Below are 15597 nucleotides of genomic sequence, written 5' to 3'. Positions count from 1 at the left end.
CACAGCATTAAAATGTATGCTTTTTCAGAAAATGAAGAAAAGAAATTTGAGATAGCTATGTTGATTGCGCTGATCAGCGGAGCAGTCATTTTGCTTCTGTCGCTTTTCTTCTTGAACTGTTGTTTAAACAAATGCTTGAAGAAATATCAAACGAATACCATAAAAGGAATCAATCGGAGAAGGTATGTTTCTTTAAAAAGCACTTACAGTACATTATGGTCTCATTTGCACTAAAACAGTGAAAATTGATGCATAAAGGGGATGACTATTGTGATGCAAAGCCTGGGTTTTGGGCTATGTTATTTAATTTCTAAATCTCCATCAGTATAATATACACTATAACATTCATTCTTTGTATATGGTATCCCCCATGGTGAGTTTCCACTGGGCTAGCTAGCATGCCAGAATCTGTGGCTTGAAATCCAGCTGAAGGCAGTAGTCTTTGAGGTTTGTGTTCCAAGTTCCTCGAAATAGACTTTGTCTTCTTCGAGATTATCAAGACACTATCACATTGTTATTAAAAAACCCAGCTGTTTCACCAATGATATTCAGTGGGAGGTAATCTGCCTACCTCTCCTTGTCGAATTTCGTCTTTATTTGATGCCAGTCCACACTTTGTAGTTGACTCGTACGTGCATTTCGGACAACTTTAAATGGCCGCCAATTGTTACCTGTGAAAAGGCAGTGTTGCCCACACATTGCAAACCTAATCGAAGAGATTTAATTGTTATGATAAAGTTAGTGTATATTTGGAAGGTTTTCTTTATCAATCAGCTGTTGTACATACTATAATGTATTTAGAGGAGGAGATAACATCAATACTGTAAAAAAAAATTTTACTCAATATATGTATTTTTTATTTAGCTGTATTATATTATACTTCCTTTTTAAAAACCAAAATGTATTTCATTCCTGTGAAAAATGTATTTTCATAGCCATGCAAATATCTTCAGTGTTGGTGTGAGCAAAGTTTTATCACAAGCATAATGAAAGTGCAGAGCATATGGGTGCTGCCATAACAGTTTATGCCTGGTGTTGGCTTAATGGTGAGGGTGGCGGGCTTTGGATCCAAGGGTTCTGAGTTCAAATCCCGCTCAGCTGTTGAATTAATACCAGGTGGGGTTAACTGTGCCTGTCATCCTTCCGGCGAAATGAGTGCCAGCATGCTGGTATACTGTGTCGGAGTGGCGACCCGTCCAGGATTGTGCCCAATAGCCAAGGAGACTGCTTAAGCAGCACCAACGCTCTGCACAGAGTATGGTCCCAATCTCCTCTTCTCCTCATTACAGTTTACAGGGCTTTGGGGTTGTACATGCTCCCCCCTCCTCCTCCCACCTCCCCCTGTGGGTGATCCCAAGTGGAAAGCAAGCTATTCAGCTCACCAGTGAAGAGATAGCTCGTGAGTAAGTGTATAGATCTGTAGTCTTTCACCTTCTTGACACAACCCTCCAGAGTGCCATTGGTGATCTCTGACATGCTGCTGGGGCCACATGACTCCTTGGGGGAAAGCCATATGACTGGCTGTAACCAAACTTTACCCAACAATGATGGTAAACCATTGCAAAAAGACAACAAAGGGACACAGACCCTTTGAAGGATGAGACCTAAGTCTGTTGGGCCACACCGAGCTGTCAGAATGTATGCCAAAAAGAATAAAGACTGCACCTTCTCCAGTGAGATGAAAGATCTCAACCTCACTATGAGGCAGAGCTCTGCACTGAAGCAAAAAAGCTGAAGAGGTGTCACTTTTCCTAAAACCAAAAGAATGAACCTTCGGATGAACAGAAGATGCTTAAGTAAGCTGGAGGTGAGCTGGAGCATAGAGAAGGAGACTATCCTCTACTGGAAAACGTATTCTGAGGCATGGGATTGGGACTGCATGAAAAAGAGAACATTTCATGTACCAACTGAAGAAGCCAAAATTATCTGTCAAAGTGGAAACAGTCCCAATTTAATAAGTTTATCATTGTTATCATTGTAGCATCAGCAGTCCACAAATACCTATCAAAAATAGAATAAGGGCAATAACTAACAAAGCCAGACAACAAGCAGCTGAAGGAAGGAGAGAAATGGACCCAGAACAAATCCATCCATCCATTGGGACCATACTCTGTGCAGAGCATTGGTGCTGCCTAAGCAGTCTCCTTGGCTATTGGGCACAGTCCTGGATGGGTCACCACTCCGACACAGGATACCAGCAAGCTGGCACTCATTTTGCCAACCTCAGAAGGATGACAAGCATTCAACTCCACCTCGTATTAATTCAACAGCCAAGTGGGATTTGAACTCAGGATCATAGGATCCCAAGCCCACCACCCTAACCATTGATCAATACCAGGCATAACACACCACCAGAACAAATAATTGAACAAAATAAGAAAAAAAGGACAAAACAAAAAGAGTATAACTCCGTGGGTCATGGAATACGCCCGACGAAAAAGGGCTTAAGATAAGAAAGTGCAAACATGTGGGAGTGGCTATTCTAAAAACACGGCCATTATAATGGCCACATTGGGAGAACAACACTAAATTCAATGAAAGCAACAATAACTCAACAGAATACATTCACAGAGAAAGAAAATTAAGAGAACAAGTGAAAGAGGCAATAAGAAGTAAATGGTCACCAACAAATGGTGAACTTCCACCACAATGGAAGAACATGACACACTAAAGATGAAAGTCCACAGGAAAATTTTTCAAAACAAGAGTACTCAACAGGCTGCGATGGAGGTGCATAGCAGATGGAGGGACAGAAAGCAATCAGTGCAGCCCCACAAGAGGAACTGGAACTCCACACTTCTCGAGAAGCAGAAGGTAATGAGGACTTAGTCACAATAACAGAAAGGGGAAAATCTGTGCAACAGGACAGGAATTTAGACCATGGCTCGACAACAGGAGCCCAACTGCAGGGCCATAGTATAACTGAAGGAAACGAGAACGGCACTTGATAGAGTGCATAGCTCCACAATTTAATCAGCTTGTTCTTGTCACCTAGCCGACTCATTCACCAAGTTTTGTCATAACCTGTCCACAACTTTTTAAAATATCATGCTATATATCGTTTTTGGTCCTATCTCTCAATGGTGAATAATCACTTAAAACTTTTTCAAAATTCTCATATCTGGATACGAATTCAGATCTTCATCAAAAATTGAATCAAATAATCCTTGTCACACACCAAACCTGTCCACCAAGTTTCATCCGAAGCTGTCCATAACGTTTTGATATATCCTGCTCACAGACAAACAGACGGGAAAAAATATTACCTCCGTCTACCACCCACCACCTCCTGCGATACCAGCACAGTATACCAGCATGCTGGAGGTAACAACCACCCACCACCTCCTCCTAACCCCGCTTTCCCCACAAAGCATGTTTAACTACTACAATGGCTACTATTTCTTTGCTGGCTACAATTATTCCACCCTTCGTGTGGGGTTGGCTGGGGAAGGTTTATGGCCCAAGTCTTTCACAAACTGGTTGGCCAGGCCTAAGAATGGACTGAAGATTATTTGGGCAGGAATTTGTAATTTGGTCAGGGTTCCGGAAATAACTCACCTTCTCCTCACGGAGGACACCATAGCATTCACGTACCGGTTCACCAGGTAATGGTAGCAGATGAGACAACCAGCTTAACATGCACCTGAGGGCCTGCATGTGAAATGCCAATGCAACAGTTGTAAGATGTAAGTCACTCCCTGTTTAAAAATATTGCATACAAGTGGCCAGGACCAAGTTCATCCTCAGCCATATTGAATCTACAACTTGTTACTTTTATCAATATCGTTAGTAGGCCGAACTATTTTCCTAATCAATGCAAATAACTTGCCTTTTTTCCATGTCATGGTCACATATCCATGAAATGTATCCTTGCATGAGTTGAAAAACAATTGTTTAAAATAAAATTCAAAGTACAAAAACCCAAATGCGTTTGTGTTGAAAAAGTTGGGTGACTTAAGAGCTGATGGATGAACCAAGGTTTGAAAGAAGTGATGAAAGCCAGTAATGAAGAAGCATTGTTCCACAATGTTTGGCGATAACAAATGACTCCTGTAATGTGATTGTTAAATCAATTTACCATAGTGAATCAATACAATCTTTTATGCAGAAGGCTCTGTGCAATGTTCTTAGAAAATTTGAAAACCGAAAGTTGTGTGTCCCAACCGACACCCAGTCCCAATTACTCTGGCAATCCAAATGTTAACATCAATGGTGGAGAAGAGCTAAAAGCAGCAACTCAATTCACTTTTCTCAGAGTGGTCTCCAACAGAGCACACTCATTGATCAAGAAATCAAAACCAGAATTTAGAAAGCAAGCGCTGCAATTGGAAGACTCATCAGTCAGCTTTGGAATAATCATGGTCTCCTGCTGCAAACAGTACTGAGTGCATACAAGGTAATCGTACAAACAAAGTGCGGGAGCAAAATGTGCACCTTCTATCGAAGCCGTGTTAAAGACCTCGAGAAGTTTCAACAAAGACACTTATGTTCCATCATGCACATCCGGTAGAAAGGCAATCATGAGTTCTCCAAATGGCTTGGGCAATAAGCATTGATGTTACATTGGTGCAAAAACTCAGGTAGTCTGGGGTAGAAAACTTTTGTTTTCATTGGACTGAAGATAATTACCCAACCAACTTGGCTCAACAAAGATTACCCAATTAGTTCCCATCTAGTGAGTTGAAAAATGGCCAAAGAGCTCGAGGTGGTCCGAAGCAAGGGGGCAAAGTTAATAGCAAACAGAACCTCTGTCTGTGCAAGATTAACAACTAGGAATGAGATGTACTGTACAGGATGTGACAGAACAGCTTGCTTCTCCGTTGTGAAAAGTGTGTGGAAATATTCAGATCAGTTGGCCAACAACGCATGAAAGAAAAGAGACAGCATAGAAAACAACTCAACATGAGTAAAAATGATTTTCTTCAGTTGTCCACAGTGTGGATGGACCCACCATTCAATAATCTGATTTTAGAATCACCAGAGGGTCCACATACAGAAGCCAAGTTGGCCATCTTCGAAATCGGACAACCAACAACGCAACTGTGGCGGAATTATAGACCATCCCTTGAATTCAACATTTATGTACCAGTCTAAATTCTCCCACCCCACTCCTGATTGAAGTACAAATTGGAGACTGTGTTTCCACAATTTAATACCACGCAGCTGGAACAGCATTTGCTTGGAGTATCCTGCAACGGCCGACGTGTCCTGATTCTAAAATAAGAATGCTCCAGGCAGTTTAGCCAATACTTGCATAGTTTCAAATCACTTTTTCTTTAATTTGAAATACTACAAATACGTTGATAAAAACTGTGCCTTTTCCACAAAACCACAAGTCTTGACAGACCGGGGGAAGAGTCTGCTCGCCCTCTGCAGCGGAGATGACGCAACACATGGACGGAGCATAAATACGCATGAGGCAATACATGGGTGGAACATAAATATGAATGAGGCAAAACATGAATATACATGTGGCAAGACATACGTGGAACATAATATATATTTTACATTCAAACTTGGTTACATCACATGTAGAACTAAAGCTTCACAAATAGTTCAAAATCCCCAAAACCTAAATCCCTTACCTGAAGTCGAAGAGGGGCGGGGGGTCTGTTACACAAGGAGGAGGAGTGGACATGTATTTTAAATACAGTAGATGGTCCCTTATTGACGACTTACATAGTCCTGCAATAAAAATGCCAATTGTTTCAAAGGATGCCCTCCAGCGGTGTACCTTGTAAATTTTAGTCAATGAATTTCGAGGTGTTGTTGGTCTCACCCCGAAGGAGATGCAAGACTCTTGCAATGCCCCGTCTGTGTGTATGTCCACATCTATATATTTTTTGCTTTATAAAAATGTTTTTTTTTTTCTGCAACTGCTTGTCCGAAACCGCTCAACAAAAAAATTAAACTTGGCATATGTTATCAACTTCCCATGGGGTATATAGAGTGATAACGATGATGTCTTCGGTGAAGTGGTATTCCAGCTATAATTGGTTGAATTGAAATTCTTATCTGAAAAATCTGAAATGTCATATATCTGATTTATCACCCGTGATGAAGGATTAAATTTATGACATTTATAACCCATGCCAATAAACCATGTGAGATAATAGGGTACATGGATGATACGGATATATGGGTCATAACAACAGTGGGTCATAATCGTCGCGTATTCAGTTAACGATGGTATTTTTGTTCAGAATGAGCATGTTGGTAAGAATGGACACTCTACAAGTGCCGTTGTAGTTTATAAAGGTAATTATGACACAAGTGAAGGCCATTTCACATCTTTGTACTAGCTCAAGTATTGCTTGAGGTATAGATTATGCAGGTCATCGATTCAATTGACATAAATTAACCAGAATACAGTCAATGGTATATACTCTTTCCAAAAACACAGTGATACTCGTTTGGAATCTCTCATTGGTCCCTGGCAAACAGCAATACTCATTGAAATCTCTCACGATGAAGCTGAGTCTCTGAGCCGATCATTTTCACATCGCAGACGGGGCGGTTTCTGCAGGGCACACACAGTCTGTAGTAACCCCCTTATGGTGAAACTCCCAAAATCTAGATTCAATGCTCACCTCCACTCATTTGTTCCTCGTGTTTTTTTCCCCCACCTGTGCAACAAACTTCCTCAGTCTCTTCAATCTCATTCCTCCCTCCAGGGCTTCAAGACAGCTGTTCATCACCATCTCAGGTCATCTCCTATCCACAACCATGATCTTTTTGTCCCCAATTAACCCTCCCCCAGCCCACCTCTTTCCAAATTTCCAGTTTTTCCTTGCACTTATGTCATCGAGAGTTTTTATGGCTGTATCCATCTCATTCACCCCCTGTTTCCTCTTCTTACTCTCATTCTTCCCCACATCCCTTATTTCTCCAAGTCATCATCTATTTTGTCCTTCAGTCCTGTTGTTGTTATGGTTGTGTCAAGCCCCCCCCCCCCTGTTTTTTTGTTTCTTTTTGTTCTATTACGTCCTGATCCATTCTAGTGTTCTCGATCCTCCACGAGCCTCAAAACTATACAGAAGAACACTCTATACCATAAGATTTTTTTCATGTCAGTGGTCATATGGCAGCTTAGCTGCCGGGGTAGCTATCATTTCTTGAAGCGCGACTGCGTCGTTGATGCAGTGTCCCTCTACCAGTACACACATTGGAACTGGTACTCATTTCGCCGACCTCAGAAGGATGACAGGCTGAGTCAACCCCTTGGTGTATGAATTCAGCAGCTGACGGGGCTTGAACTCAGGACCCTAGGATCCCAAGCCACCACCCTAACCACTGAGCCAACACCAGGCTCTTTCATGCCAGTGAGCAAGTGACAGCAGAAAAAAAAACAAAAACAAAAAAACAATGGTAGTCCATGATATAGCAACCCTGCTAGCACATTAGAGGGAGTGTTGTGTAATTATTTCTTACTCTATCAAGTATTGAACACAGGATGAACAGCAATACTGAGCATATTTCCAACTGAACTCTCCTGCCACATCAAGTCTAATTTGAAGTCTTGGTAGTTCTCAGGTCTGTAGTGTTACTGTAGTATATACAAAGTCATCCTATAACTTAATTGCTACTTAATTATGGCAAAAATATTTATCCACGTTGAGTTCAATGTTCAATATGAATGGAAACTCAACAAAGATTGTGTTTTTATTTACTTTTATCATGCATTGAGAGGACACAACAGGTATTAGTCATGTGTTTGTTTGTTTGTTGTTTTTTTGCTTTTCAGACACGTGGCAAATGTTTTTGAGGAGGGAATAGAAATTGAAAACTTATCTACGGAAGGAAGAGCTCGAGGTCAGATGTCATGAAGGGATCAGTTCCCTGGCAAACAGATAACAATCTCAAGTTATACACTGAAGATTGATGTACAAAAATGTCTTATTTAACTAGAAAGTATTACTGCTTCTATTGGTATGCTTTGAGAATGTGTTGTGAGTTTACACACTCTGTTCCTCTGCAATGATGTTACCTCTTATTAATGAATGGAAAAACACAACTTTTACTTTCCAGGCAGATGAATGAGTCATCGAATTACATTGTTTTGTACCATCAATTCCACATCTAAACTCCTTGCAGCAGTCTTTGGTCTGCATTCACAACATGTTACTGGAAGCCTAATTGGAACTGTTTGCATCTAACAATAATTTTCTTAATTGTAGATAGTTCACCCTTAGTTGTGCAAAAGTATAAATGATTGGTTAAAAAAGCATTTTATCAAGTGTCTTGCTTGGAATACAGAGAACTACTTGAATGCAAACTATCAACTTATTAAGTAAGAAGTAAGTGATGCATGCTCCTCAAAAAGAAATTAGTTGAGCACCTTTCCCAAAGGGATCTTTGATTGTAGCATTAAGAATTGTGATGCTGAAGTTATAGATTAATCCCTCTCTTGACATCACTCACCACATTCTAAGAGTGCAGAGGTCAAGGATGAGTAATGGTGCAGACCAGGATATACGAATAGGGGATTTCACCTGGGTACCAGCACACACAAACCTATTGTTTTTCAAAAGATACCTGTGATCTTTAAAGTCCACAAAAAAACATTCTTTAGCATCTACAAAAAGGACTACGAACCAAGCAAGGCACAAATGGTGTTAACATTCAGAGGCAAATGAAAGCAGATGGGTGAGCTAGTTCAAAGTTTTCTTCACAATAAATCTTGGAATCATTGGAAAACTATATGGATGTGCAAACAGTATTAAATGATAAAGTATATAAATTAGAGATCATAACGTTCTTCCTTCGATCTATACTTTAACCTGGTGTTGGCTTAGTGGTTTAGGTGGCTGGCTTGAGACTTCAGAATCCTGAGTTTGAACCCCTGTTAATTCTTGAATAAACATCAGGTGGGGTTGACAGCCTGTAATCTTTCTGAGGTTGGTGAAATGAGTACCAGTGTACTGGGGTAATAACCATTTGGGGTAATCTGTGTTGGATTAGTAACCTATCCAGGACTGTACTCCTTGCTAATGAAACAGCCTTGGCAGCCCTATGTACCAATATGGCACAAAAGGAATGGTATTATTATTATTATTATTATTATTATTTCAATCTACTGTACATTCTACACGAAACTGCAACTTGAATGAAGCATAATTGGTAATCTACAATTACTTCATATTGTTACGGCTGTGGAAAATTCGCAATACACCATAAAGGGTCCTTAGATAAGTTATGCCGATAAGTATATGTGTAGTTAGATTTCCCCACCGTTGTTTAGAGGGAATTTCCGTGTTCACCGGGCTGCGATCCTTTGAGATAGCCGTTTTTCTTTCGCTATCGTTATTTTGGACCGTCCGAGAACGTCGAACGAAGGCCCCGTAGAAGACCTGCAGCAACGCGCGAGTTTTCTCGCCGTTTTGCGCCAGCAACGCTGGCACGAGTAGCGGCGAAGAGCTCGCTCGCGATTGGTGGACACGGGGCGTGAGGCGGTCGGGAGGGGGAACGCCCCTTTTCGAGGAGCTTCTCGAAAGAGCTTGAAGGGAGGCGGAGCTGAAAAGGGGGTGGAGCGAAGGGGCGGAGCCCCACGCTATATAAGGCGGACCGCACGCGGTGCTCGCTCTCTCTTGTTCTTCATGCTGGATTGCTCTGCTTCCTCTTCGTCGACGCTTTCTGCTTCTTCTTCGTCGACGTCATCTGCTCTCTTCTGGTGGTCGAGGTCGAACTCTGACTCGCTCTCGTCGTTTTGGCTTCCTCTTCTCTTGGTGGTCATCGGAGGTTCGCGCTTCCTCGTCTCTTAGTGGTCGAGGTCGAACTCGGGTTCTCTCTCTGGATCGTCGAGGTCGTCTTCTCTCTCTGGGTGCCAAGTCGTGAGGGTTGCGAGCGGTGGTCCAGGATCGAGGCACGCATGAGAGGAGAGTGCTTGCCAACCGTCACACCTCAAGGGGGCAGGTAACCAGCACAGTCTCGCGGGCCTTTTTGGTCACCCACGGATCACGACCATAAAGGTTTACGAACCCCGTCTACCTCCCTGCCTATGGGGAGGGTTTTCCTGTTGCTTTTGTATGACTGCTGTGGCGCTGTGTCCCGATAAGTTAGACCTGTGTAAGTGACTGTACATTGCTCGTATTCGGTGGTAACGCTTTTCTTGTATATTGCATGATTCCTTGCTTGTGTTGTGTGTGCAATATGTGTTTTGTAATAAATGTCCTTGTGTGAAATGTATCCCGTTTCGTTGCGTCCTTTCTTTTGTTTGAAAGTTCCATCTTGCATCACGAAAGGAATTGGTAGAAGGGTGTAAGCACCCGGTAAATAATCACGTCCGTCGGGGCCGGCGATAACACCACTCGGTTATCACTGAAGCACGGAACGGACCGCTTAAGCAGTTCGTGGCCTAGGCCGGCCAGCGGCGAGGTACGATCGCCCGGTTAACTATCCGCGCAGGTACTTAGGTAGGTCGAGTTTGGCGAACAACCCTATCCTGCGCGGGTGGCCGATTGGCACAATTGTGGTGTGGTCGAAAGACCCACCCGTGACTAGCTCCTGGCGGTAGTTCCACGGAGGGTCACGACTGAATTGTCCGTCCGGTGGGCGATGCGGTTGCGATTGGAGTTACGCAATCGCTCGCACGCCTGGCGGGCCAGAATTCGTAACAATATCATCACCAGCCAGAGCATTAACTAATCTGCTTTTCCCGTGAAGAATATGAGTGTGTTGGTGACCATGTCATGAAGACTGCAACCTCAGAAATTGTGGGTTCCAATCTGGTAGAAGGTTTCAGTACGAAGGATTTGGATCTTAGAACTAGTTCCTGGAAATTACAGTGCCACTGTTGAGGGCTGGCTCAATTGCGTTGAGGTATGCACGCTTGCATTTTAGCTTTTCTCAGGTTGTAAAAATGCCTTGTCAGACCAAGACATCCAACCCATCCCACAGGGTGAGAATGCATGATCACACAATAACTTTGAGACCCATCACCCATCATCAGATGGAGTGGATTCCCCTTAATAGTTTAGCTGGCAAGCTTCTACGCATCATCTTCAATGCCAAATTAGGATATCTTCTCACTGGATTGGTGACTGTAAACCTTTGTGCCACCCCAGCATGAAAGAGCACACACAAGCCAAACAATTGCTCAAGTGCAAACAGCTTTCACGGAACACTTTGGAAAACTTTCTCCACCAAAGCAGACATCGTTAAAGTGGGAACAAGAATGATCGCACTCTGGTCACAACCTGCACCAAAATCTGCTAACGGGCCGATTGGAAAACACACGTTTAAAGGATGAACAGCATGTTTGGGGAACTAGCCTGGTGTTGGCTCAGTGGTTAGGGTGGTGGCTTGGGATCCGAGGGTCCTGAGTTCAAGCCCTGGCGGCCACTGAATTAATACACCAGGGGGTTGTCTCATCCTGTCATCCTTCCAAGGTCGGTGAAATGAGTACCAGTTCCAGTGTGTGTACTGGTAGAGGGGAACAGCATCAGCGACAGAGTCGCGCTTCAAGAAATGATCGCTACTCCAGCAGCCAAGCTGCCATACGACCACCACACCACATTGGGAAACGCATTTAATATGCTGTTAAAAGATTAACTTGACACCTCTCATCCGTGTCAGCCTCTGCCACGGTGAAATCAGAATGAGCTGATTCATCACACAGTCATGGATTGTTTAACCCCAATATGGGGCAATTCATTAATTACATATCACTATTTTTTAGGGATGTGCATACCATGCGTGCTGACGGGTTTGATTTAACCTTACTAATAATTTTAATTGGACATTGATTCGATTTTTTGGCATCCCTCATTGTGAGTAACGCTCGACTAAAACAAAGCCAATGGAAATTTGATGCAATAAACCCGGGCAGTGCATCATCAGCATCGGCCTACAGACCTGATGTCTTCGGCCCACGGTATTTCTTAGGGAGGTTTTTCTTTCCTTGGCCCATCAGAAAACCAAAACGGAGGCCATATTATCTTGCCTCGGTGCCATTGTGGATGGAGTCACGCAACAAATGTGGGTGGGGTCCGGCAGCTGTCCACCCAATGGGTGCACATTTCAAAACTGGACCCCCAACAAGAATCATAACAACAACAACATCCATGTGGAGCTCTGTTGACACGCGACACATCACAGGTAAACGCAAGCTTGTTGGGGGTCCATTTTTAAACAGGAATTGTGAAGGACAAGAAGTGCAGTGGAAGAGTAGTCACAAGAAGAAACATGTGCTCTGATGTTTTAGCGACAGTTGACGGATCACTGAGAAAGTCAATAAGAAAGAGAACCCATGAACTTGACATACCACGGACAATTATGCAAACTCACATGAAAAACGATCTTCAGTGGGAACCTTGGCGTCCATCATTTTGAATGAATTGAGTGATGCCGACATGGATCGGCGTGATGTCCCAATCGCCCTGTCTTGAGGGAAAGTGGGCTTTTCCGATGAATGTTTTATCACATGCTGGAAAGGTGGTTCCCGTGGAGTGTAAAAGCTGTGCACACACATGCATGCGGCAGTTGATGTTGTACTTCTGCAGGTGCAACATCACTCTCTTTGTTTCATTGACCTGGTTCGAAGGACCTTCTGGATGTTCCCCGACGACATCACCTGTCATCGCCATTCCCTCGTATCCTGGCCAAATCTCTCATCATTGCCATTCTTCGACCCAAGCCACACTTCACCTTGTACCACAGCCACCTGTACACCATCAACTCACTCCTGCCTCAAGCCCTCGCCTGTGTGTCCCTCCGTTGTACGAGTCTGGTATTTTGGTGCCAATAATGGGTTATTTCTTTATTATTGCACATAAATTCGGTTTTTGAAGCCTTCCCTATTTGTCTGTCTTCGTGCACCAGATCCGTTAGGTTACTGTTATCTCATTCTCCCCATGTCAAAATCATTTTGTGAATAAACATTTCAATTAGAAGAAGTATTTTCTTGCAATTTGCCTTTTGCGTGTGAACAATGCCAGTTTTTGGTTTTCACTTGTGTAATCCTTGGGGAATCATAAATAGTAAGAACGCAGTAAATTCTAGCACAGTTTCAGCATCCACGGAGGTACTAGACCACTGGCTCAGAGTGTTCTGCGTTAACGGACACATCTGACCTGACGATATGTTCATTTACCTAAACATTAATTGCAGCACACCAATGTGGTTATCCGCTGAAATGATGCTGACATCTTAATCATAGCACATATTCTCAGCTTCTTTGTTCATGTACAGCGTCTGATCAAAAAGTTCCTGGACTTAGCACACACACAACCTGTTCACCAGGTTTTGTCCAAATCCGTCCGTAATTGTTTGAGATATCCTGCTCACAGACAGACAGACAGATATACAAACAGGGGTGAAAACAACCTCCATCCACTTACAGTAGCAGAGGTAAAAACGAATATCTGAGGACTACAATTGAGTGCGAATATTCTGAATGTTGTCTCCAACTTCGAATTATCTTCAAACATTGTATAGATATTTTATAAATCATTTCAATGTGATAGATTTCTCAAGAAGGAACAAAATCCATATAAACACCAAAATTGCTGCCAATTTAGGATTTTGGGGGTAGGGTAGGGTAGGGTAGAATGGTGTCATTCACAAAGAGTCTGTGAGCTATCGCTGGCATGATGGCCAAATTCAAAATTCCTGCCCTAACTCTGGTCGAACATCAGACGAGTCGGTTCGTGAAAGACTTGGTCCAAAACCTTTCCCCTGGTCAACCCCACAAGAACGTGGGAATAATTGTGGTCATTAAAGAAATAATAAGGAGTAGGGTGGAATGATATTTTGCCACTACCATGAGAACAAAGATATAATCTATACTAATAAATGTCAATGTGTGTGTGTGTGTGTGTGTGTGTGTGTGTGTGTGTGTGTGTGTGTGTGTGTGTGTGTGTGTGTGTGTGTGTGTGTGTGTGTGTGTGTGTGTGTGTGTGTGTGTGTGTGTGTGTGTGTGTCTCCTCCATAACTCCAAAACCATGAAACCGAGCAGCCTGAAACTTTCCATGCACACTAAGAAAATTCCAAGGAAGTGCAAGAGTGAATATTGGGTGTTTGGGTTAATTAAAACATATCTTTTGAAGATAATTAACGGCCTTATTTAATTGTATCCTTCATCAGGTGATCCTCGGCTGCCTCACTCTCTGGGGTCTTGAGGCGTTTCCTGGGTAACCTCGCTGGGGTCTGAAGCCATCATGTTTTTTGGCCTGCTCAACCGTGCCTTGACGTGGAAGAGGCTGCAACAATTTCTTAACGATAAAGTTTTGTTTTCACTTTCGGCACGCATATTATCGAATGCCTGTTCTTCATAGATACGAATTGCTGTATACATCACTTTTGTAAGTCCTATATTTTTCAAATTAGGAGCTTGGAGCGATTTCATGCATTATATGATACGATTTACCACGATCAACTCTCACAGACTAATTAAAGTCTATCATCGAAATATTATTTCGATTTTGAGAATCGGATATTGTCTGGACTAAATAAGTGTCAAAATCTGTTGTGATATCTGATAATTTAAAGAAATAACGAGTCTTAAACCTAAGCCGATGTACCTATGTACCTATTTACATGGCTATGTTCCCTCCATCTTTATACATACACAAGAAAATGTGAAATTTCCAAAGCATTAAACTTATCTTTTTCTACTGTTTGGCGAATTTTATTGAGTGAACAAAAAAGTGAAGAACATGCCAAAATTAACCAGCTTCAATGAGCTATATGATTCAATGCTGGACTTCGTGCCCTGTCCCCCAGAGGGATTGCCTATCCATAGCGTCTGCTAGATCTGTGTCTATATTTTTGGATGTTTCGCGAGGTGCTCTCCAGGGAATCAAAGCAAATCTGGTAAAAAAAAAAAATGGACGTTTTTAAAAAAAGTTATAAAGTTTCCGCGGACCCCTAACCAATGTACCACATGACACGTGCACAGATGAGCATGCAAAATGGCAGATTTTCTGAAATGTTTATTTCACAGGCGATTGAACTTTAAGATGTCTCCATGGTTGTTCTGCATGAAGCAGCAACTCTTTTGTGGATAAAGTCATTTTATTCATTAATTCATTTTATTTCATTAACTGCTGCGTGTGCGGTGAAGACCGGCTTTTAAGTTAAAGGGATCTTTATGGTAGAGAGTGACAGCCTGGCCAACCGTTCCTTATTAACCATTGAATTGGAGTGCTTGCATGAGTGCTGAAGCCACTTGTTGAGCGCCTATTGTCAATAGCGGTACCGTATTACAACATGCTGAGCGAATTGTTCACTCACTGCAGATGCTTTTGCCGCACCACTTCATCCTGAGTGAGTAGTTCAGGCTGCATCATCCTGAGCGAGTGTTCGTGCTCCATCACCCTGAGCGAGTGGTTCATGCTCCGTCACTCTGAGCGAGTGGTTCATGCTCCGTCACCCTGAGCAATTGGTTTGTGCTCCATCGTCCTGAGCGAGTTGTTGTGACATAACACCCGATTTCGGAGCTTTTGTCATATTGACGTATTTTCTAAATTACCGAGTCATTTTTTTCCCACCCGTCACACGCAGCTCTTTATAAGGAATAATGTTTGTGAACATATTCCTGAAACGTCTCTATAAATGCAACATTGTTTTTTGGTGAAAACTACTCAAGGTTTCTGGGTT

General features: G+C 42.6%; 1 protein-coding gene across 12 annotated transcripts in view; it reads left to right on the top strand.

Moving 5' to 3' along the window:
- LOC147014075 (sushi domain-containing protein 3-like) overlaps window positions 1–14612 on the top strand; it is a 106159-nt gene extending 91547 nt beyond the window's left edge. For 5 of the 12 annotated variants that reach the window (XM_085851718.1, XM_085851720.1, XM_085851714.1 and 2 more), the window contains 3 exons: window positions 29–182; window positions 3242–3324; window positions 14083–14612. In XM_085851718.1, the coding sequence (XP_085707844.1) occupies window positions 29–182; window positions 3242–3324; window positions 14083–14117 (272 nt within the window). In that variant the 3' untranslated portion in view covers window positions 14118–14612. Of the gene's footprint in view, window positions 1–28; window positions 183–3241; window positions 3325–7744; window positions 10186–14082 lie in introns of those variants that run through there. The other 7 variants (XR_015050631.1, XR_015050632.1, XM_085851715.1 and 4 more) reach the window with 6 other exon arrangements.
- Window positions 14613–15597: the final 985 nt, after the last annotated feature.

This window comes from Eptatretus burgeri, chromosome 13, assembly GCF_056783735.1.
Source record: "Eptatretus burgeri isolate ZD-2024b chromosome 13, Ebu_testis_v1, whole genome shotgun sequence".
In the NCBI taxonomy this organism is placed as follows: Eukaryota; Metazoa; Chordata; class Myxini; order Myxiniformes; family Myxinidae; genus Eptatretus; species Eptatretus burgeri.
Note: the sequence above shows the minus strand (reverse complement) of the source record. Positions and strands in the feature narration are given on the sequence as shown.